The sequence below is a fragment of the Ictidomys tridecemlineatus genome, chromosome 10 (genome assembly GCF_052094955.1).
Source record: "Ictidomys tridecemlineatus isolate mIctTri1 chromosome 10, mIctTri1.hap1, whole genome shotgun sequence".
Classification (NCBI taxonomy): Eukaryota; Metazoa; Chordata; class Mammalia; order Rodentia; family Sciuridae; genus Ictidomys; species Ictidomys tridecemlineatus.
This window is the reverse complement of record NC_135486.1, coordinates 34,660,535-34,684,648: the sequence shown is the minus strand read 5'-3', so window position 1 is coordinate 34,684,648 and position 24,114 is coordinate 34,660,535. Positions and strand designations below refer to the sequence as shown.

The window sequence follows — 24,114 nt, the reverse complement described above, 5'->3', positions numbered from 1 at the left end:
AAAGCCCCTCATCTATCTCCTTCAGCCACACTGAAGAACAAGAACTGTAGGAAGTGTGAACAGACTCCCAGAGCCCCAGTTTTCTTGGTGTGAAGACACACACCTGCTCTTTGGCATCTCTACTGACATCTCTCCTGCCCTGCCTCTCCCAGGGTGTGTACTGTCACACCTGCACCTGGAGCAATAGCCCCCAGTCCCTGCCTCAGCTGCAAGTCCAGCATGCAGAGCATCTTCATCTGAGCCATATCCTAATCCTAATTGACCTCCTTCACTATTCTGCACAGAATCTTTATGGAAAGTGGCTGTCCCCCACTTGCGCATGTGTGTACACACACACACACACACACACACACACACACACAAACACACACACTTCCAAAACTAAGAGTTGGTTCTGGAAATGCAATGCTACCTGCTCTAACAGCCGGGATAGAATGCTGTGCTGCATTTTCAATTACAATCTCTCATGAAAGCTTGTCTGCCCATGGAGAGACTGTAGTTCACTGAAAAATTTATAAAATCTTCAAAACAACCCTATGAATGACTATTATCATGATCCCCATTTTACTGAGGAGAGTATTGAGGTCTGGAGAGATCAAGTTGCTCAAGGTCAAACAGTGAGCAATGGAATTAGAAGGCCAACACAAGGGCTGAGGATGCAGCTCAGTGGTGCAGTGCTTGCCTATCATGCATGAGGCTCTGGGTTCCATCCCCAATACCACAAAAATTAATATGGAAGATACTATTTCTTTATTAGAGTTGAGAAGATAACAGCAAAGAAGGAGCATATCAAATAAATTGCTCATCACTGCAAGCTAGTAAGTGAAAGCGCCAGGTCGGGGGCCTAGTTTGGATTCTTAATCTGGCTTCTTTTCCACTGTCCCCCACAGTCAGGTCATTCTTGTGGATGTCAGTTTGCCTTGGTTGTCTCCTGCTACACGGGTTCACCTGCCAGATCAGGGGTCATCTGCCCATGTTTAATTTAGTAGTCCAATGGCAGGGTTTCTCAGAGCGTGATGTGAGAACTACTGGAAAGAGGACAAAACATTTTAAACTATAATAGTTCTGCCTGTCTTTTAATGTGTACTAAATAAAACCAGAATTATATATCAAGGCTTTGATTTCAGGGCAATTATCACTTAGGATCAAGACTGAAAAAGAAAAGGTTAAAACAAATGTGAATTACTTTCAGTCTCTATTTTTGTGTATAGTGTGAACTTTTAACTAAGAGTTTGTAGCTGGGTGTGGTGACACACACTTGTAATCCCAGTGACTCAGGAGGCTGAGGCAAGAGGATCACAAGTTCAAAGCTAGCCTCAGCATTTTAGAGAGATCCCTAGGTAACTTATAGAGACCCTGTCTCAAAATAAAAATAAAAAGGGCTGGGATGTAGCTCAGTGGTTAAGCGCCTCTGGGTTCAATCCCTGGTACCAAGCAAACAAGCAAATAAAAAAACAAAATTAAGAGCTTGTATCTCCCTCTCTCTCATTTAAGAACAATGAAAACCCCTGTTTTCTTGGGGATCAGTCCTGGCCCCACCACACTTGCCCACATGGCCCTAATCTCTACTACAGCCCTTCTCGTACAGCTCTGTCACAGATGGTTTATTACTTGTGTTTCTCTCCAGACTGTCTCTTCCCTATGGCCAGGAACCATTGCCTTCATTATTCTTCCCATCCCATACCTAGCAAGAGAGTAGACACTTGGTAAATGCATGAAGAATGAGTAATAGATAAGCAATCTCACCCTCCTCTGTATAGAACTGCTGTTAGCAGTTACCAAGCCCTTAAGTGTGTCCCTACTCGAAATTAAATATAAAACAAACCACATACTGAATCATTTCTGCCACCTTCACCAGGACCTGTTCCCCTGGCTCCTTTATGCCTTTGCACGAGAACATCTGCATGAAAATAGGCTCTCGTGTCACCTTCCCCTTTCCATCTGCTCCAGCTGCCAGCTCACCTGCTGCCAGTCTTCCCGGGGTGATATCCTAATCCCCAACTAAAGCCTAATTGTGGGCTAAGAATAGTACTTTGAGGCCTACAGGTGAGAAGCCTTCAGGAAACATCCATTGCTAATAACACAAACCTCAAAGGCCTCTCTTAGGAAGGTTCTCCCAGGAGACACAAGGGCTTCCTAATGAGGAAAATTCACCAAGAAACTGTAACCCTCAAAACAAGACCAGACTGCTCAGAATACTGCAAACATACAGAAAGGGGGTGGGTGCAAATTCCTCCCTCTCACTCAAGCTCCTATTTGTGATTCCGAAAATCATTTTTTTCATTCATGTTCACTTACTAGTTAACTCTGGCTGTCACTCAATGAACCATTAAAATAAATAATAATCTGATAAAGGAGGTATGATGGATTACCTTTTCGGGTTCCATTAAATCCTAACGGATCAAAACTGTGTCAAGGTATGACCTGAATCCCTAATGGTGTGGAAACAATGGTTGGGGTTTTCTGCAGAGGTAAGCTGGGTGTGAAGAGTTAAAGGCATCCTAGGGTTTGCAGATGTGTTATTTATCACTTTCATATAAACCTGGAAGTCAGCACTCATCTGCAGGACAGATAAGCTGGGGACAAATAACATTGCCTTCTTCTGTTGCTGCTGGACAGACACACTGAGAAAGAAGCTGAGACAGCTGAAGACAAGGGAGGAATAGGTGGATTTTTGATGAATTCTGGGGATTAGGGGACCAGGAAAACAGCTGTATATGTGTGGTTTCTAAAATGTCTTCCTTGCCAGGCACTGTGGTGCATACCTGTAATCCTAGCGACTCGGGAGGGATTGAGGCAGGAGGACTGTGAGTTCAAATCCAGCCTCAGCAACTCAACAAGGCCCTAAGCAACTCAGTGAGCCCCTGTCTCTAAAAAGAAAAGTAAAAGGGGCTGGGGATGTGGCTCAGTGGTTAAGCACCCCTAGGTTCAATCCCCAGTACCCTCCTGCCAAAAAAAAAAAAAAAAAATCTCTTCCACGGGCAATAAGAGTCACATCCCTTATCTAAAACGTGTCTTAATATTAATAACTTATTTTCTTTTATTCCACTTCTTTCACCCTGCTTCTTTCACCAAACACCCAAAAGTAAAGCAATTACCTGGGGTTTTCACTTTACCTAGGGATTTTATTTTACCAGAATAAATCAGATTCCTAAAACAGTCTGACTAATGCTCCCTACTCCATTTTTTTTTCATTTGATAATATCAAAACAAAATTTCTACAAAAAGTAGGAAAGGAGATAAAAAGTCTATTAAGGCGTTTTGTTGTTTTTTTTCTTTAACATTGTGAAACTTAATTCCATTTTCATATAACTGATTGATTGATTGCCATACTGGGAACTGAACCCAGGGGGACTCTACAGCTGAGTTACAGCTGCCCATCTTTTTGTTTTGAGAAAGTCCTTGCTAAGTTGTTCAGGCTGGCCTCAGACTTGGGTTCCCCCTACTTCAGCCTCCCAAGTTGCTGGAATTACAGGTGTGCACCACTGTGCCTGGTTTAAATTTCATTTTTACGATCTCATTATTTCTTAATAATTCCTAACTGGTATTGAGAACATTGAGGTTGATTTATTAAAAGGTATTAATACAGTCATTTTTCTTTCTGAGCCCTTCTTCCCTGACATTTTTTCACAGTAAAACGGAATATTCTAGGCCTACCATTTAACTTTGGCCTGCCCTTCTAACTTTGAGCAAATCACTTAACCCATTTGAGTCTTAGTTTTTCCAGTGGAGAAATAAGAATACTTTCTTTTTCACAAGGTTGCTAAGGATGAGGGAGGACAAGCATGACTGTGATTGGCACAGGGGTTGGTACATGGCAAGTGCTCAGAAAGCATTTCTTATTCCTGAATCACCTGCTTGAGCAACCTAAAAGCATTCCTTCCCTAAATTGCTTTATGCTAATATATAAGAATACTATGTCAAAATAGGCATGTTTAGGCATTTTTTTTAATAGTAAGGGACACAAGAATGCTTTTCAAATTTCATTTTTAAAAGTCTTTTCTTACCATGGGAGTATGAATTGCAGGACTTTGCTTTCACACTGAACTTGGTCTGTGTAAACCCATTGCTGGCTCTAAGTATCTACTGCAGCAAGGGGGTGAGGTGGGAGGAGGAGTGGCTGAGCCTAGAGATACACAGATGTCATTACTGTGGCTGTTCCCCCACCATCCAGGCACACTGACATTTCCCCTCCTCCCTGTCAATTTTTAAAGCAGGAAACAGCTGTTAGAATACATAATAGAGTAAACCTTAAATGGAGCACATCTCGCCAGTTTAATTGGTAGTGCAGGGGCATTCACTCATTTTGTACCTGTTTAGCACATGTTTACCAAAGACTGCAGGATACCAGGATAGGAAAAGGTCTCAGACCACAAATTCCAAGTTTATTGGTCTAACACACATTGCTCCACTGGCCAAACCTGTCCCTAAGAATTCAGGTAGTCTGACTTTGTTATTTTATCAGCTATCATCCTTAAACTCTTTCTCATTCCACCCCAATACAAGAACCTCTTACTCTAACACTCCATTGAAATAGTTGGGACAAATGCCAGCCTTCTAATTTTGATAATTCTTGGCTAAACAGTGAGCACTACAGTCTATGAGGAGAGAACTGGCGGAACAAAGGATCATATATCTACCTATTGGAATTCTGTCCAACTATTGAAAAAGGAAGCAGATCTTTTTGGTTTTGGACTAACATGAAAATATACAGAACAAATTAAGTAATAAAAGTAAAGAACAGTATGAGTGGTATACTTCTACTTGTCATTCTATTTTATTTCATTACATTTCTAATGTAATTCATTGTATTAAAGGTTATTTACCAACGTATTATTAGTGGTTTCCTATGCATAGAACATCCCTGGAAAGACACAGAACTAGTTTCAATCACTGGCAGGGGAAGAAGAAGCAGGGGTCAAGGATAGAGCAAGGATTTACTTTTCCATGTACAGCCTTTTGAAATTTTTATATTTTCTTTTAAAACCCTTATTTTAAAGAATCACAATTGCTGGGCATGGTGGTACATGCCTGTAATCTCAGTGGCTTGGGAGGCTGATTTTGAGTTCAAAACCAGCCTAAGCAACTTATTGAGGCCCTAAGCAACTCAGCAAGACCCTGTCTCTAAATAAAATATAAAAAAGGGTTGCAGATGAGGTTCAGTGGGTACGTGCTCCTGGGTTTATCCCTGGTACCAGGAAAAAAGAATCACAATGAAAATGGTAGCCAAAAAAAAAAAAAAAAAGTAATCATCACTGGATGATGTGTTTTTGAAGGTGGGTGATAGACACCAAGTCCAGGAGATCAGGAAACATTTCCCTTCCTATAGTAAATAAGAGGGGAAAGCTGAGCTGTTCCTGAGCCTTGCCCTTCAGCTCTACTTCTTCAGCAGGGTGCAGAGGAAAAGCCCATGACTAGAGATTTCTGGGTTCATCTGCTGCTGAAGACCCTGACCAAGCTACACGTCCTCTCTGGATTTGTTTTTATTTGTTTTATTTGGCTGGTTGGTTGGCTTTCAATCTTTCAAATGAGAAGGTTAGGTTAGATGATTTTGAAAATTTGCTTTAAGCTAGAAAATTTCATGATTATTTTCCTGAGATTCCTGCAAGCCAGTGATCTTTATAGGTCATACTTCAAATTTCTAATTGATGTCACCTGGACAGATTAATCTGGTTATAGCCGCAAGTGGTCAGAAAACTATCCCAGAGGACTGGGGACACAGTCCTCTGGGATAGTTTGGTAGAGTGCATGCCTCATATGCACAAGGCCCTGGGTTTGATTCCCAGCACCAAAAAGAAAAAAAAAAAACTATCCCAGAAATCCTCTTAGTCACTAGGTACACTATCTAGGAGTCAAGCCACAAGGGACCTCTTCTCAACTTTCCAAAAGAAGGGCACAGAGAAGTAAAGAAACAGAGGGCTTTGTATGGTTTGGCAAGCATGGGCAACCCCTCCATTTAACATGGGCATCTTTTCTTGAATGTCCATTTTACCACCCAAAACAAGCCCTCTTATTATGAGTTGAATTATCTGAAACATTTCAGGTGCCAATTACAAAAATGATGAACTCTCTTCTAAATTCATTTCTGAATAAACCCAGACAAAAACCATTCCTGTAAGCCACGGAAATCTGCACACAATTTTGATAAGTAGCACCATGTCCTCAAAAGACAGGAAACGGGTTAGAGGATGTCAGTGCATTTAGATAGGTGAAGGGTGAACAGGATTTAAGAGGTCACCAGCTGGATAGAATAGGGTCATTCTGCTTTTACTAACTTTGAATACAAATATTATAGATCTATTTAAGCCAAAAAATAATTCTAACAGAAACTGTCTTAAATAGATTTTATGTCCCAAATTTTCTTAATTTAAAAAAATGGAAATCTTCCTCAACATAACAAGATTAAGGCATTTGTATCTAAGCAACTCAGACAGATTAGCCAAACAGTCCAATAGAGAGTACTCAACAAGCTCCTGAGATGACGAAGCTTGGGGCAGCAACACAGCCCTAATTATAGTCAAGGTGTTCTCTGAACCCGAGACCCAGGTTTTTGATTGAATTTATGCTTTTACACATGCTGATCCTTCTTCAAAGAATACTATTCTCCTCCACAATCTTCTGCCTGGTTCACTTGACCTTCAAGATCAAGCACAAAAGTCACTTTTTGTGATGCTTCCTGAGTGCCATGAATCTTGGTTGCCATTTTATACACACAGGCATGCACACATGCATTTAAAAAATCTTAAGTTTCAAATGTTCAACATCTCCAGCAATTAGAGAAATGCAAATCAAAACTACACTGAGATTCCACCTGACTCCACTCAGAATGGCAATCATCAAGAATACAAGCAACAATAAATATTGGTGAGGATGTGGGGGAAAAGGTATGCTCATACATTGCTGGTAGGATTGCAAATTGGTGCAATTACTCTGGAAAGCAGTATGGAGATTCCTCAGAAAACTTGGAATGGATTCACCATTGATCAAGTCATCCTACTCCTAGGTTTATACCCAAAGCACTAAAAATCAGCATACTATAGTGACACAGCCTCATCAATGTTTGTAGCAGCAGAATTCACAATAGCTAAACTATGGAACCCAACCTAGATGCCTTTCAATGGATGAATAGATAAAGAAACTATGGTAGATATACCCAATGGAATATTACTCAGCCTTAAAGAAGAATAAAATTATGGCATTTTCCAGTAAATGGATGAAACTGAAAAATATTATGCTAAGTGAAATAATCTAGTTCCAAAGAACCAAAGGCCAATTTTTTTTTTGCATTTCTCTAATTGCTGGAGATGTTTTCTCTGATATGCATATGCTAATTCATAATAGTGGAAGGAGAGAATAGAGGTATTTTGGACTAAACAGAGAGGAGTGAAGGAAGGGGAGGGTGGAGGGGGGCTAAGAATGATAGTAGAATGAATCAGACATTATTACCCTATGTGCATATATGACTACAAGATCTGTGTAACTCTGCATCATGTACAACAAAATGAATAAGAAGTTCTACTCTATTTATGTATGATGTGTCAAAATGCATTCTTCTATCATGTAAAACTAATTAGAACAAATAAAAATATATTTATTTTTTTTAATTTCATTTTTAATTACAAAAATCAATCCATTCTGCCAGGTGTGATGGCACACACCTGTAATGTCAGTGGCTTCAGAGGCTGAGACAAGCAGGAGCACCAGTTCAAAGACAACCTTAGCAACTTAGAGAGGTCCTAAGAAACTTAGAGAGATCCTGTCTCAACATCAGAAACAGAACAAAACAAAAGGGCTGGGAATATTGCTCAGTGGTTAAGCACCCATGGGTTTAATCCCCGGTACCAAAAATACTTCAAAAACCAAAAACCAAAACAACAGCAACAAAAAAACCACCAAAACCTAAAAAACAACAAAAACAAAAATCCCCTCAAACTAATGCATTCTAACTGTTTAGAGACAAAGTAAAAATGAAAAGTTCTCCTTTATATGCCCAAGTCCATTATGCCCCCCTTCATCTTAATATTATTCTCATTCCCAGCCTAGAGCACAGTGTCTGGCACATAGTAAATCCACAATAAATGATCAATGAATAAATTGGCAGTGATTAATAATAAATTAACATGATGATGTTGAAAATAAAATTTCAGCATTTACTGAAATAATGATGAACTATGATCCAGGCAATGTGTTAAATATTTTGCAAAAATTATTGAATAAACCAAAATGTCATTCCATTATTTTTTTGGATAGATTTTAGTATATTACTCAGTGACTTTAAAATGTTGTAATTAAATGCTTAAATTATAAAAATGTGTTCAGTAGTATCCCATAGTTTGCAATAATAATATAAATATATATTATGATCATATGTATTTGTATATGCATAGAAAAATACTAAAAGGAAATATATCCTATCACCATTATATTTCTGGATGATAGGATTGTAGATTATTTTTATTTTCATCTTTTTAAGTTTTTCATACAATAAACATGTTTTTCTTTGTATAACTTTTTTGGAAATTATTTTAGAAGAATAATACTCTTAAATCACTCCCTTTCAACAGTCTTTTCAAGATCAAGAAAAAAAAACCCAAGAATTTTGAGCTTGATTAATTAAAAAACAGATTTTTTTTAAAAATTAGCAAATTATTAGTGTTCCTTATGCAGAAAGGGCAATGTTCAAAGGAGAATTAAACAAATTGTTCCAGTTGGAGGAAAAATTCAATTTAGTGCATGCAGACTGTGCTTCTTGACTGAAAAACAAGTTAATTCCTTTCATTTGGAATCAGTATGCATATTCACTGGCTATATTTCATCTCACATCTGCAAACTTAATTTTTCCTTTCTTGGTCTTTGGAAGATTAGGAAATAAATTTTAGTCCAGGCAACAATAAATCCTACTTGGCAAGCTCAAAATAACTTAATTATTAAAAAGCAGCACCAAAAACCAGCTAGCAACCTTACAAGGACTGTTAACACCACTTAAAAAAAAAATGGGTCCATCTGTCTAAAAGGAGACTAAAGATACATGAATAACAAAATACAATGTTTTGGAAATGCTCTGCTAAACAACAATGTTGTATATTGTCAGTACCTTTAAATTTTAGCAATAATTATGAAAAACAATTCCCCAATAATGAATGTTACAAAATAATGTCATCACATCACCTGGAGGAGACTTAGACTTTTAAAACCAAGGTACCTGTAAGGCAGGATATTTGGATGTAGTTCCCACCAACATGATCCCCTATGGCTGAGAAGAAAGCTTTCAAATGAAAGCCTACTAGCTACTTAAAAAAAGTCTTTTAACAATTTTTGGTAGTAGGTGGGTAAAGTGGTACATGATTGAAATCCCAGCAGCTCAGGAAGCTGAGGCAGGAGGATCTTGAGTTCAAGATCAGCCTCAGATCTTAAAGAGGCCCTAAGCAACTCAGTGAGACCCTGTCTCTAAATAAAATACAAAAAAGGGTTGGGGAAGTGGCTCAGTGGTTAAGCACCCCTGGGTTCAATCCCTTATACCAAAAAAAAAAAAAAAAAAATCTTGGTAGTATATTTGCTAATGTCCCTTCTTCCTTGGGGAGAGGGTCCCTGTTAAGACATATACAACTTGTAGACACTGTCCCTTTAAGTGCAGAGATGGTCTCTAAATATGCCCAAATTTAAATCTAGGATATTCAAAGGCTGCCTTTCTAACATTTGACAAGGACTCTGAGTTCTAAAGCTCCCTAGGGTGCCACAGTGCCTGCTGATGTTCTTTACAGGCCACTGAGAGCTGAGCTTGGTGGCACACATCTCTAATCCTAACAGCTCTGGAGGCTGAATCAAGATGATCACAAGTTCAAAGCCAGTCTCAGCAAAAGCGAGGTGCTAAGCCACTCAGTGAGACCCTGTTTCCAAATAAAATATAAAATAGGTCTGGGGATGTGGATCGGTGGTTGAGTGCTCCTGAATTCAATCCTTGGTACAAAAAAAATAAAATAAAATAAAAAAATAAAGGCCACTGAGCTCCCTTACTGTGAAATAAAACTGCTCTGTCTCTTGCTGGTTGGCTCTCCTCTTAGCGATGCTAGGCTTGCTCATGAAGGTTTCTGAGACAGTTGATTTGACAGATTCCATAGAATTGCTGTACTGGAAGCAGTCAGACACATCAAAATCCTCGACCGTCACAATGTCCTGAATGGTCTGCAGGGTGGCCTCCATTGTTTTCTTTACCTGTGGTGACAAGGATCAACATAATGCATGAGGGGCAGGCTGCAAAGAGCCAGTGATAGAGAAGCTTGGAGAAGTGATAGAGGAGTGGGCTGGGAAGGATGCAAGATACCACAGAAGGTGCAGCTGTGCTTCCCACTGGATGGTGTTGAGAGTGATAAAAGTCACATGGACCCTACCACAGCATGCTACTCTCTTTAGTGAGGACCTAAAAACTATCACCTGCTTTGTGCTTTTTACTCGACTCAGTTCTTTTACTTAATGTGTACTTTTGAAATTTAACATTAGCTCTTTGTTATAATAAAAGTACACCACTGTATAAAGAGCTGGTTAAAACATCTGATGGGCAGAGTCCTGCAGCGTCTCAGGTTCTGTTTTCTGAGCTTCAACAAATTGATGAATTTGTTTCCCTATTTGCAAACCAAGGGACCCATCTGCAGTCCTTCCTGATCTTACTGGGAAAAGTAAGACTTACTGAGATGCAAGGTAAGAGGCCATGTGAGCTCAAAAGAAAGCTGGATCACTGATCAAATTGCCCTTTTGAACTGGCTGTTGAAAGAAAATCTGCTGGGCCCAGAAGAAAGTCACCCTTTCTGAAGAGGATGGAGATGTTTGAAGTGTCAAAGTCAAAGGCCTCTGTTTATTTGAAAATGTTGGAAAAAGCCAGGCATGAGGGGGTGGTTTCAGAGACACAATATTGTCCACACAGCTGCCAAGTGCCATTTTGATTAAACGTGGAGAGAGGGGGAAAAAGCATTTTGCAAAAGCTCAAAATAGAGCACAACCTTTGGCAATGCAAGAGCAACTTCCTGGAGTTCAAGGGCAGGATGTAGCAGGGGGAAAGTCCAAGCCTACATTTGGCTAGGAAATGTTTGAGGCAGCCCGGACATTCTCTGCATGCTCCTTCCACCTGCTCCCAGTTGGGCAGCAGCAAGAAATTCAATAGAGAACCTCAGAGGGGGCTCTGAGCCTCCTATGTGGGGAACTTACCTCTTCATTCTCAATCTTCAGAGTGGATAAGCGGGACTGTAGCTGTTGGCATCTCTGCACCAGCTCACTCTGAACAGGCTGCTGGGCACAGAGCTGGGAGGCCTGCCAGAAGAAAATCACACCAGGTCAGGAAGAGGACACAGTTCTTTTGGTGGCTCAGAATTCTCATTACTCCTAATAATAAAGCTAATTCAAGGTGTAAGGCTTGCAGTTTCTATTGGAAACAAAATCTAAAGTCAATGTGTGGGGACCTCTTCTAGGACCAAAGAGCACATGAAAGGAATGGGGAGAGGGATCAGTTTGGAAAGACCAGGTTTCTCTCATTGGCATCCCTCCGTAGGCTGGTGCTTGGCTGAAGCAGGTCTACAGAGGGTCTACAGATCCGTGGAAGGCTGAGGAAGCTGGAAAAGAGTACCTTGGGCAGCCCCAGCTCCAGAAATACAATGCTTTGGCACAGTGAGGATTTCCTGCTGGAAGTCCAAGTGGCCACCTCTCCAGCCCTTCCCTCCTCCTGCTTCATACACCAGAGTGAGAGCAAGAGAGAAGTAGGTCAGGAGGCTAACTTGCCACTCTTGGCAGCCAGCATGTGTTTATAAATCCAGGCCATGCACGACTCCATGGCTGACTCAATGAGAGAGTACGCGAAGCAGGGAACACGTTCGTAAGCTGTGCTGGGGGCCCCAGAGGGCATGGAATCTGGTGGAGTGTGACATTTTCCAAACAGCTATCATTTTACCCCAGGTCTTTACTAGATCTGTGTGGGAGAGGATCTTCTGCAACTTGCCCTTCTCCCAAGGAAGCTTTCTCCTATGTGAAGGGACTGCCAATCTATGGTCCTTCTTGATAGGGGTGTGACTGCGGCATGATGTCACCCACAGTCCCTAAGATGACTGAAGAAGAGCAGAAGGCAGTACCCATGTGCAGGCAGCTCCTGTCATCTTGCTACCATGTGTCCTTTAGCTCTTGTCTGAAGAGAGCCATCTAGATAAAACTGGCTCCTTCCTCAGCATCGAGTGGGCACATTCATATGCTCAGACAGTTCTCTTGCTTGAAACACAAAACCTCCCTTCAAATGGAGGGGGCTGGGACTTGACCTTTTCATCCATTGGCTTTTAAGCTCTCAACTGCTTTGACCTCTTCTCTGGGCTGACAGGCTGACCCAAGCCAGCTCTCAGATCTGAAGAGAGCTGACTTCATTCTGGCTCTTGGATAAGTAGACACAATGGAGAGAGCTTGGTGGCCAGAAAGAGTTAGTGCCAAGAGTGAAACTCTCTGGCTGCCTGATGTCACCAGTCAGGCATTCAGAGCCCCACAAGCCTCTGGGGGCACCAAGAGTAGAGACAGGCACCGCTGCCTAGTGCCTCTGAGAATGCTTGGCATCCATTCATGTGTTGAGGGCCCCACAACACCAGTCAGTGTGGGGCCTTGGTCAATCTCAGGGCTTCTGGTCAAAATGCCACCCGAACTCTGGCCCTACTTCAAGGACTTCCAGGCAGCTCCTCATGCTGCCTCCACTGTCTACAGACAACCCACACTGATGAGGACAGACTAGCCTCAGGGACCAAGAACGACTTTCTCTCTCAACTCTTTTTATTTTCCATTTTAGGAAGGCTAGGCTAGAATGTGGAACCTTGTAAGCTCTAGGTCTGGCCTTGACCCCTGCCTGGCTTAGCTATTGATCAGCTAGCTATAAGACATAAAAAGAGCACCAGAGGCAGAAGAATGAGGTATTGATTTTTAAAGTAACCCAGACCTGGCAGGGAGACGTCATGGAGGAAAATCCACCTCCAAGTCTGTTCCTTTAAGACGCAGCAGAGCTGCTGATGCATGCTTTGGCAGGGATCTCCTACCAGGGTGCAAGGTAATGCATTCCAGCTGTGCTCTGGAGAATGGAAATGTGGCTCTGACAGGGCGAGGAGGGGGCCTGAGTACCCAGCATCTGGATTCCCCCTTTATGGAGACAAGCTGTTTGGCTCAGAAGACAACACATCAACACCAGGAAATGCATCCCTCTGCTCAGCTGGTCCCCAAGTAAAACTGAAGCTTGGGAAGGAATCTCAGAGGCAGCTGGGGAAGGGGCTTAGAAGGCAAATTTGACCAGGAGCCAGGGCAGGTGAGGAATGGGGCTTCTGGGGGGTTGGTGACACCCTTCCCCCAACTCTAACTGCACATGCGGCGTCTCATTCCCCATCTGTTCAGACGCTGACATCTCCTAAGCCACAGCAATGGAAACACTCTGTAAGTGGTTTGGTTTTTTCCCAAGAAGGAAAGGAAAGAAATCCTTTCCACACTTTTGTCTTTAGGACAGAAATGTCCCACTCTCTATAGTGGCCTATTGATGACAGCAAATCTTTTGGTTACACAGCTACAGTTGTCATTCTGGAGCAGGGCTTTCTAAAGAGTCTGGATGCTAATCCTAAAGGAAGCACTACACTTGGCAAGAGCACATTGCTGTTTTTTGGTCCCCTAGCATCTGCGCCTCTTTCTTTTGATAACTTTGGTCTGACTGTCCTTAAGGAGAACCTCCTACTCTACAACTCAAGCCAAGTTCTTTGGATGAAGCATGTGACCCAGGCATAAGCCAGGAAGTCAACTGATACCCAGCCACAGTGACTGGCTCAGGGATAAGCACATCACCCAATCAAAGCCAGTGGACACAGCAAGACCTCTGTGGGGATTTTGAGGAGGGAGGCAGATCCTCATCCTTTGGATTCTAATCTTTAGGAAGATGAGGCTGGGAATACAATTATCTTGCCACCAGGTAAGATCCTAAGAATGGAAGTAAGCAGACAAAAAAAGAAAAAAAAAATTGAGCTGTGTAAAGTTCCTGTTCCTAAATCCAACCATGCCTGAAGGTCCATCCTGACCCTCTCTGTCATGGAGGCCTATACACCCTCCATCTGATTTGTAGTTGAAATGGTGACTCCCAACTTCAGGAAGGAGGTTTACTCTGATTTACATGCACAAACACCACAAGGAGAACCAAAGATTCAGAGCAATGAAAACCAAGAGCTTCTCTTTCCCCTCTCTTTATACCCTTCTTATTCTAGTCAATGGAGGTAACGAATCCCCAACATGGCCCCCAATTCATGCTTCCTTGCCTTGGCAACCAGCTTCAGGATTTCAGGATTACCTCTTAGCTACTGTCCTTTCTGGAAACACCCATGCTATTTTGTTCCATACCCAAGGAAAACTACACCCTTTATCATAATCTTCTGAACCCAGGAGAATAGATCCTTCAAAACTCTGACAAATGACAAGATCACTTCATTCCTATGTTTAGCCTGTCCTCCTTCCCCCACAGAAGCCTCTAGGGCCTGGCCCTACCTCAGCTCTCACTTCTTCCAGACCCACCCCACTTGGAGGGCCCCTTCCCCAACTTTCCTTTCACCTACAAACTCTCGGTAGTTTTTAGAATGTACCAGATAATTCTTTATGATTTTTTTTTTAATGACAGGGTGTCATCATGTTGACCAGGCTGGACTTTGGAAGCCCTGCTTCAGCCTCCCAAGTGGCTTTATGGACTCATACCACTATGCCTAGTAGCTGTCCCCTTTGGACGTCACTCTCTGTGCATATTTCTCTCTCCCAACCTCAGCTAACTCTCTCACCAGACAGAAGCTTCCTGAGGGCTCCAACAGCCTGCCTAGCATGCTGCAGGCACTCAGTGGCTATTTGCTATATGAGTCGAATGTGCCTCACCCCCATGCCAGGAAGCTCTCATTTAGCTCCCTAAATAACATGGCCTCTGTATAGTGAAGCCACCCCAATATATTCAAGTCCCTGCAGATGTTTGAGAATAGGAAGAGGGCCTCACCATATCCCCCATGTGGGGCTGGAACTCAAACTTCATAGGGGGGCAGAAGACATTGTTGTACATCTCCATGAGGCGCTGCTTATCACTGGTGGCATCCAGGTTTTCTACTGCATTCTCGATGGCATCCAGACCCTCATGCTTCGACTGTTCGAGATTTAATTCAGCAGAGAGGAAGGTGCGCAGGGCCCGGTTCAGGCTAGCATGGTAGCCTAGGTCACAACACTGCTGTGGAAGGAGAAGGCACGTGAGCACACCACGACAGCTCCAAGGCCTTACAGAAAGGACAGCTGGTCCATAGGGCAGATCTGACCAAATCAATGTACCTAGCTGTGCAGAGGGAAGAAGGCTGACTCAGAATTCCAAGATCTGCACGAGACAGAATTCTCAGTTCTTGACTCCAGATCAGTGGAGTCATACACCTACAGGACGTCCAAATGAAATTATTTGATTCAGTGCTATTCCATAAACATGAGAAGGATTAAGAGTTAAAGAATTCTGCTGGGTGCAGAGGTGCATGCTTATAATCTCAGTAGCTCTGGAGGCTGGGGTAGGAGGATCACAAGTTCAAGGTCAGCCTCAGCAACTTAGTGAGGCCCTAAGCAACTCAGCAAGACCCTGACTCCAAATAAAATATAAAAAGGGCTAGGGATGTGGCTCAGTGGTTAAGTGACCCAGCCTAGTATCAAAAAAAGAGTTAAAGAATTCTGTTTCTAGGTTTATCTGAGGTTGCATTATGACAAAATTCAATAATAACCTGCCACTCCCTGAGGATAACTGTGGTTGAATCACTACATACCAAGCACATCAGGCCATTTTAGCAGTCAGGGGTCAAAAGTCCAGAGTGCTACAATAGCAGCTAATTTACACAGCCTCAGCTCCAGGTGGGAGAAGAGAATGGGAGGCTGACTCTATCAACCCACCTGCTTCCAATGTTCTAGGACAATCCTGAACTGCACAGTAAATTTTCTATGCTGAAGCTCCTGCCCTATAGAAATAGCATTTATAATACTACTAAACAGTTGCTGGGAGCTGTGGTACAGGCTTGTAATCTCAGCAGCTCAGGAGGCTGGGATTCTCCTGAATCATGAGTTCGAAGCCAGCCTCAGCAAAAGCAAGGTGCTAAGCAGCTCAGTGAGACTCTGTCTCTAAAAAAAAAAAAATAGAAAAAAAGGGCTGGGGATATGGCTCAGTGGTTAAGTGTCCCTGATTTCAATCCCAGGTATCAAAAACAAAACAAAACGAAACTGAATAGTTCCAAACATAGGTGTTACTAGAAATATTCATATCACATAATGGATTCTGATTTCCTATACCAAAAATGTACAAGAGGAAATAGTATGAAAGAGGCAACTGTATAAAACACCCAACACTGAAGCAGAGGCAAGCAACCTTAGAAAAGTTGCTTGCCATCCCTGAACCTGTTTCCTTGTTAGAAAACGAACTGATTTGACAAAGCCAGTGGGTTTGAGACTGTAGACCAGAGCTCTCAAGTTCTACGCCAGCTTGCTCAGGCTGCCTGTGAAAAGGGGAAGTACAACCCATGGTGTGCTCACGTGGTTGTTCATTTTTCTACTTAATATATTTTTGAGATTCTATATAAGGTTCTGGTTTGAAGAAAGAATTCTTCTGTTAGAGAAAAAGTCTGAAAACCTTGGATTAAAGGCAATCCCCAAGGCCCTTTTCAGCAACAGCATTCTGAAACTCTGTGATAATATTCCCCACCCCTCCAAAAGGACCCAGAGATCCAAATTCTTTGGCTAGCCTTTATCCTCTCTATTGCTTAAGCAGCTTTGAGGCCCAGACCTGAGAAGAAACGTCAGAGAAGAATCCATGGATAGAGAAGGCCATCTGTGTGACTGTCATTTCATCGCATAAGCAAGCTTCAAATTAACTCTCCCCCCAGCCTTTCCCCCTCATCATGATCACATTGGGAACAGCCACTACTGGGGAAGAAAAAGCACATGACATGCCTCCTCCTTCCAGGCATCTGACAAGATGCTCAGCAATGGAGCACCCGTTGGGCTGGGCTCTGGGTTCAGTGCCAACAGGCTCTGGCAGGTGCCTAGGCTTCAGCAGAATAATGGCAGTCATAGCTTAACTAGAGCCAGAGGATGGAAAGACATTAAATTCGGATGGGAGGGAGAAGCAAATGAAAGCTAGACAAAAGCGGCTGATTGGGAGGCTGCACGTGCAGGGGGCTCTTCCTCCTCGGGAAGATGCTGCTGAACTAGCCAGGCTGCCCTTGAACCTTAAACACTTCCGGAGGAGCTCTCGCTAGCCCCTGATGCTAGTAAGTCTAGTGACAGGTAACTGCCCACAGCGTAGGACGGGGGTTGGAAGGAAAATTAGGGGGAGGCAGGGTGCCCTTCAGAAACCTTTATGTATTTTTAGAAACTCCCCTTTCCTCTCTATTCTCACTGTCTCTGCCTAAAAATACCTTTATCTTACATCAGTGCTGTCTGCTTCACTGTCCTAAAATGTGACTTTTATTATGTCCCCATTAAAGAACTATTTATTTTTTTTCTAAAGTAAAAATCCACCTTCCTTAGTTTGGAAATGTAAAGAAATTCTTCTCTTCACTAAGGATGTTTACTACATTCTACATTCAGATCTTCACAATTACTCCCCATGAGGTCCGTATTTTCTTAGTTTTCCAGATGAGGAAGCTGAGATTGACAGGTTAAATAATTTGAGCAAGGTCAAACAGGCAGAACAAATTATAATGTGTCTGCAGTCTGCCCACCTGACATTATTCCCCTCACTTTTCTCCTTCAGCTCTTCTGGTCTAATCCAATGACATACTCTCTGTTTAAGATAGTGTTGGAGAAGCATAGGCCTCCAATCAGCTGTGTGACCATAAACAAACTACTTAATCCCTCTGAGCCTTGAATGAGGATAAGTCCAGCTGATAATAGGAAATACATTTACATGTATCTGGTACTGCATATAACACCAATCATCGTATCCCTAAATCCACTGACCTCTGCCCTGCAGCTCCTAGCTTTTTCTCTTCCAGAGATGTTTCCCACTCTTCTCACCTGCTAGAATTGTACCCACTCTTTAAGATCTGAATCAAATTCCCAGCCTCTGGGAAACCAACCAGCTCTGCATCCCTGGCCAACACCACCCCAATATCCACTTGGAACTCTGCTGATAAGCCCTCACATGATACAGAATACTTGCCCTTACTCTGTGGTTTGCCATTTCCTACCACCCCAAATACACTGTATGTTTCTTGAAGACTTGGCTGGTATCTTATCCTTGTTTATTACCCTTCCACACAGTAGGGCTTGCTCACAGTAGGCTTTTTGATAAAGTTTAGTTATCAATCTGATTGATACCACAAGAACAATTTCTGGCTTCTTGGGAAATAGTCTGAATACTGGCCCAAGTTAAGTGGGTGGGTGTGGCCTTTTGTTGTTTACTGTACAGGGTCTGAGGGAAGCAGCAGCCTCCTGGGCTGCAGCATTGCCTCTATTTATATGACCATCCGGTAGCTTCTCTGTGCAAATGAGTGGGAACCTGACTCACAAATGTGCCCTCCGGCTCCTCCGCACCTCCAGCTAACCTGGGCTATTTAGAATAGGTTTTCAGAGCTTTGGCCATCTATATGTCTTCAGGGGCAACAGCCAGAAACTGAGCCTTTAGCAAAGAAGCAATATCTGGTCAAGGCTAGGTAAATGAGGTTTGAATATCTCATTGTACTCCCAGGAGAATCCCAGTGCACAGAGGCAGCAAGTTATTTTGTTCACACTGGGGACAAAGCATGTTTTCCATGGCTTCTGATGAGTTCTGTGGCCACACTGGGCTCCCCTGGCTATTTCTGGGTTATACAAATGTTTGATGAAAACCCTCTCAGGGGAAATCAAATTTATAAAGAATTTAATGACAGCCCACCCAGATGTATGATAACTGGAGTCAATAGCTTACTAATCTTTTACCAGCTGACAGTCTCAAAGACCCTGGAAAGGACCTAGTAAATAAAAAGTTCATACAGAGGAAAACAGTCACTGCTCTTAATAAAATTTCCTACTGGGAAAGCCAAGTTCCTTCATGTCCAACTTGGGTGTACATGATGTCATGGCCCCTCTGTCCAGTTGCCTGGCCGTCACAATATTCAGGCTAAGTTTGAGGACAATGCTGTGTTCTTCATTCACCCATCTGCTCCTAGGCTGACTACGGGAACCAGAGGCATATAGGGGAGACAAATGACATTCCAAGGTGCCTCCAGTTCTTAGATGCTATCAAGTGAGCTCAGAATGTCTTTTGGGCCTGAAGTCAAGGTTTTCCTGGTGTGTGTCAGATGTCTCACATGGACTCCTCTAGTCTGAGTTTAAATCTTATACTATACTATAAAAAGAAGTTGGAGGCTAGTCCTCGTGTTAGTGTAATGGCATTGATTAAAATAACTTCTTTTCACTTCTCTTTGCCTTAAATACAAGCTTCAAACTCCTAGAAAGAAGGCAGAATGGTATACATAACACAGATGGCAACAGACCGCAATAAGAATCATCCCATGTCTTCAAGCAAGTTCTGGATACTGTCAAGATCAAGATGCCAACATACTCAGGTTCCTTGCTCACTCCTGCTCTGTTGGTTTGTTGCCAAAGCACACATTTGGCCCTTTTCATTATAGGTCAGCAAGAAAAACAAAAGAAACTATTGATACATACAAACAACATGGATGGAGCTCAAAAAAAGCTGGGCAAAAGAAGCCATATACAAAAAATTATATACTGTATATGCCCATCTTTGTGAAATTCTACAATAGGCAACACTAACTTGTAATGAATGAAGTTACAATAGTGGTTGCCATAGGGTGAAACTGGGAAGAGACAAGAGGAACCTTCTGAGGTGACAGGAGTGTATCTTTCATCAGCTATTTATTCTAGATCTTGATAGAGATGCAGATTATAAGAATGTACAAATTTGTCAGATCTCTTGAAACTAACACTCAAATTTAGTCATCATATGCAAATGACACACTAAATGAGTATTAAAGGCACAAAAAGTGAAGCAAATCTTGGCTTAGTGGATCATCTTCTTCCTCTTTTTTCTATTCTATTCTTTCTTCAGTGATCATACTAATGTTTAGCTACATATTAAGCACTAGGGATAAGAAGGTAAAGTAAGTATTAGTCCCTATTCTCCTGGATCTTAGTACAGTGGCTCTCAAACTTTTGACCCTCAATTCACAAGAAGAAATATATTTTACATTGTCACCCACATATATACAGAACACCCAGGGGCACACAAGCATGCATATACACACCTAACATAAAAATTTCTCAAAATAAAACCTAGCCTCACAGTGTGAGGCACCCTGACATTTTTTTCCGGACTCTAGTCTATTCATTTCAAAAAACAGGTCAGACACATGAAAGAGAATTCATGGCACCCTTAACGGATCATGACCCAAGGTGTAAAACACCTAGAGTCTATAAATACCTCTCAGGCAAAACTATTATATTCCATTTTTACCCCTGGTGCTGAGCACATAGGCTCACTCACATATTTACTGAACATTTATGGAGTAGAGTAACCTTATCAGCTTTTCCTAAAAAGAGTAACTAATCTGTCCTCACCCTACAAAAAACAAACCTCAAACAATAAACAAATCGGATACCAAAATACAACAGCAAAGAAAAAAGAACAAATGTACTACCCTGTACCCTGTGGCCTGGAATGCTCCACCCTAGACTTTCTGACAGTTCCCTAGACCCATGCCCTGGCTGTCCTCTTTTTTAATGGCAGTTCACACCACATCCTGTAAAGTCAGTTCTTAACAGGCCTTAAAAAAAGTGATGAAAGTAAGGCCCCAAATAGCTTGCTTTTTTACACTGATTTTAAAACACCTGCTCATGTCTGATGAAGAAGGTGGTGACTAATAGAGAAGTAGCCCTTGTCTTCCCCTAAGGTCAGAATTTTGGTGAAAGTATAGGACAGGGACCCCAGGGGCAACAGAAAGGGAAGACAGCAAACCAGCATTAGAGGTGTGGCAGCCTGCACAATCTTTTCTTTTTTAAAAATATTTTAACCAAATGCAAGATAAATGGCAGGAATTGAGCATAAGGAAGAACAGATTCTCTTTCTCAGGCCAAGAACAGGCCTCTTCCCAATAGTGAGGAGTTGCTGCCCTGAGGAGAAGAGGATCTTGTTTAGGGCTCTGACCTCTTTTGAAAGACAGTGTTCAGATTAGCATCAACAAGCAGAGAGAACAAAGAGGTGCTTGAACAGAGACCAAGGCTCCACTTACTCAAGGAAGCAATGACATACAGGGTATTAACAGCCCCAAATCGACCAAATCAAAACTCCCTGGTCAAAGGGAAATAGGAATCTGTATTTTGGAAAAGTTCCCCAAGCAACTCTGATGGGGGCCAGATTTAAGTACCAATGGTCTAGTCCAGCTCTTTAGTTTGCTGGGGGGTGGAGCAGTGGGAAACCACAGAAGAGTTCCAGAACAGTTCAGCGACAGGCCAAGATGAACCAGCTATTTAGAGACCAGTGAATCTTAGATCAGACCCCCATATGATGTTGCGCAGTATGACAGGTTTGCTTGTGGACTGAGGCAGCAAGCATTTGCAGTCTGGCCAGAGGCTTGCAAGACCCAGTTGCTGTTGCTGAGAGCCCAAAGCAAATGCCAGGCCTCAAACAGGATACAGGGATACACCTGAAGCCCTAGAGACTGGGAGGCTGATGCTCCATCAGTTGCTTCTAGTTGCTTCCAATTGCTTCACTTTGATGACCAGAGGGAGAGGTAAGAAAAGTACGCCAATGTAGCTTTATCTAGGACTGGCTCTGGAATTGGGCCAGATGAAGGGTAGAGACTACAAGACTCAACTATAAGGTCTGAGGAAAACAATAGGAGGATCAAGATCAAGACTGACCCATAAGGCCAAAGATAAAAGGAGATGCCTACTTCATGCAAAACCTATGTGCCTACTAACCTGCTTCTCTAGATTGTCCGTGTGCTACATCTCAAAAAGAATGGTCCTGATGTCAGTGGCATCTGGATAATTCCTGATAGGAACATAATTTGTGGTACACTGCAAATCTGTAACCTTGGGTAAGTAAGTCTCTTAACCCTCTGTACCACTAGTTTCCTCAACTACAAACTGGAGACAGCATTACTTATCCATATAGTGTTGTGATAATCAAAGGAGATAATACCAGAAAAATAAACAGTAACTGCTACATAAATGTAAAGTATGACATTCTAACTCTAGCTCTTATCATTACTTCACCATACAAGTTGTTGAGTATTTCCTAGAAGTCCAAAGAGTGCTGTGGTCATGGATCTTGATTTAGTAAGATTTAGGTACAAATTTTGCCTCTGTCACTTTTTTTTTTTTTTTTTTTTTGGTACTTGGAATTGAACCCAGGGGGTGTTTTACTACTGTGCTACATCATGAGCCATTTTTATTTTGAGACAGGCTTTCACCAAGTTGCTTAGGATCTCACGAAGTTGCTGAGGCTGGCCTTGGACTTGTGATCTTCCTGCCTCAGCCTCCTGAACTTCCGGGATTACGAGGCTCCCTACTTTAAATATGTGCCCCACTTTGAGTATATCTTCAAATATCATTTTCCTCCTTGCACTGCCAACCTGGAGGAGGTGTCACTTACCCCAGCCTCTGAACACCTGACACCTAACACCAGGTTACTCTGTCACTTACTAGCTCTGGGTAAGTCATCTAAACTCTCTGAATGTTAATCAATAAAACTAGAGATAATAATGTCTTCCTCCAGGGACTATAGTGAGAAGTGAATGAAACAAACAAAATGCGTCACCCAGAACTTGGAACCTGGCAATCTCCTTACGGATTATGGCTATCATCTTTTTGTAATTGTCTCAAAATGCCCCAGATGCCTGAACAATAGAATTGGGGAATGTGTGTCAAGGATTCTGAAGCCAGGGTAGAGGAGCCCATAGGCCCCCCAGCTTTAAGCACTTACATCAATAAGATCAGACAGGTCATGGATGTAGTACTTGAAGACAGAGGCATTGGTTGCCTCCAAAGCCAATAAGTATTCATTCCGGGCTTTAATGGCCTTCAATTTATTCTCGGTGTACTTGGCTTGGCGCTGAAAAGGAAACAGAAGTTAAATTTTACTTTTTTTTTTTTAAAAGGGGAGACTGTTCTCCGGGAGATGAAAGTACAGTACATTCAAGAACCACAACTGTGCTGCTACTCCCTATGCGCATCTGCTTTAAATTGGGTTCTAATTCTGCTTAATGAGATTCAAGGGCATAATGTAGATCAACTCAGCAAAGGTTAATGAGGCTCCCTACTTTAAATGCGTGCCCCACTTTAAGTCTATCTTCAAATATCATTCTCCATCCTTGCACTGCCAACCTGGAGGAGGTGTCACTTACCCCAGCCTCTGAACATCTGACGCCTAAAGGTGAACCCAAGGTCCTCAGTCTCCCCCCACTTCCTGAGACAGCAAGACACTTTGCTCAATTTAGAAAATGAGCAGGGAAGGGTGACTACTGTTTCTTGTCTATGTGCTGGAGGTTGAAAACTTGGAGTGGACATGCATCCTTCAATACCTAGGATTCCTGCCAGGACAGAGAAAGGACTCTTTTGGTAAAGGAACCCAGAGTTTCTGTGTTCTGCTCTTCTTTCCCTACTGGAAAATTTTTATCAGTCCTGCCTTCCAGAACATTCTTCCCTGCCTGTACAGCTGCTAGAGCCTACATACCTTCTCTTTCATCTTCTCAATCTTCTTCACTGAGCTCCTCCGGACATGTTTCTCTTCAATGCGGACATTGGCGGTGGAGTCAGGGGAGCGTGGGGTTTGCCGGTCCTCCTGCTTCACAGATTTACCAATTTGCTTCTCCTCTTGCTTCTCGGCCTCCTTTAGTTTGCTCTGAGCACTGATGCTGTCGGCATTGTACATGTGATATGTCTTCATGACCTGCAAGACATCCCCCACCCCCACCCCAGAGGTCAAGCCAATGGGGTCAACTCTCTGCTTTACAGACTAAAAGACTCAGCCAGTCCTCTTCCCCAGGAAGCAACATCCTCATCCCCCCAAGGGAAAAATCCAGAAGGGTTTGGTTCAGCAAACACTATATAATAAAGGCAGTTCCAAAG

General features: G+C 42.5%; 1 protein-coding gene across 7 annotated transcripts in view; it reads right to left on the bottom strand.

Annotated features, from left to right (window-relative positions):
- Nucleotides 1–24,114, bottom strand: part of Srgap2 (SLIT-ROBO Rho GTPase activating protein 2) — a 242,166-nt gene that overhangs the window by 45,655 nt on the left and 172,397 nt on the right. For 6 of the 7 annotated variants that reach the window (XM_005329485.5, XM_021729235.3, XM_021729238.3 and 3 more), the window contains 5 exons: nt 23,720–23,935; nt 22,970–23,098; nt 15,017–15,241; nt 11,200–11,301; nt 10,015–10,212 (listed from right to left, as the gene is read on the bottom strand). In XM_005329485.5, the coding sequence (XP_005329542.1) occupies nt 10,015–10,212; nt 11,200–11,301; nt 15,017–15,241; nt 22,970–23,098; nt 23,720–23,935 (870 nt within the window). The remainder of the gene's footprint in view (nt 1–10,014; nt 10,213–11,199; nt 11,302–15,016; nt 15,242–22,969; nt 23,099–23,719; nt 23,936–24,114) is intronic. The other variant, XM_021729234.3, reaches the window with a different exon arrangement.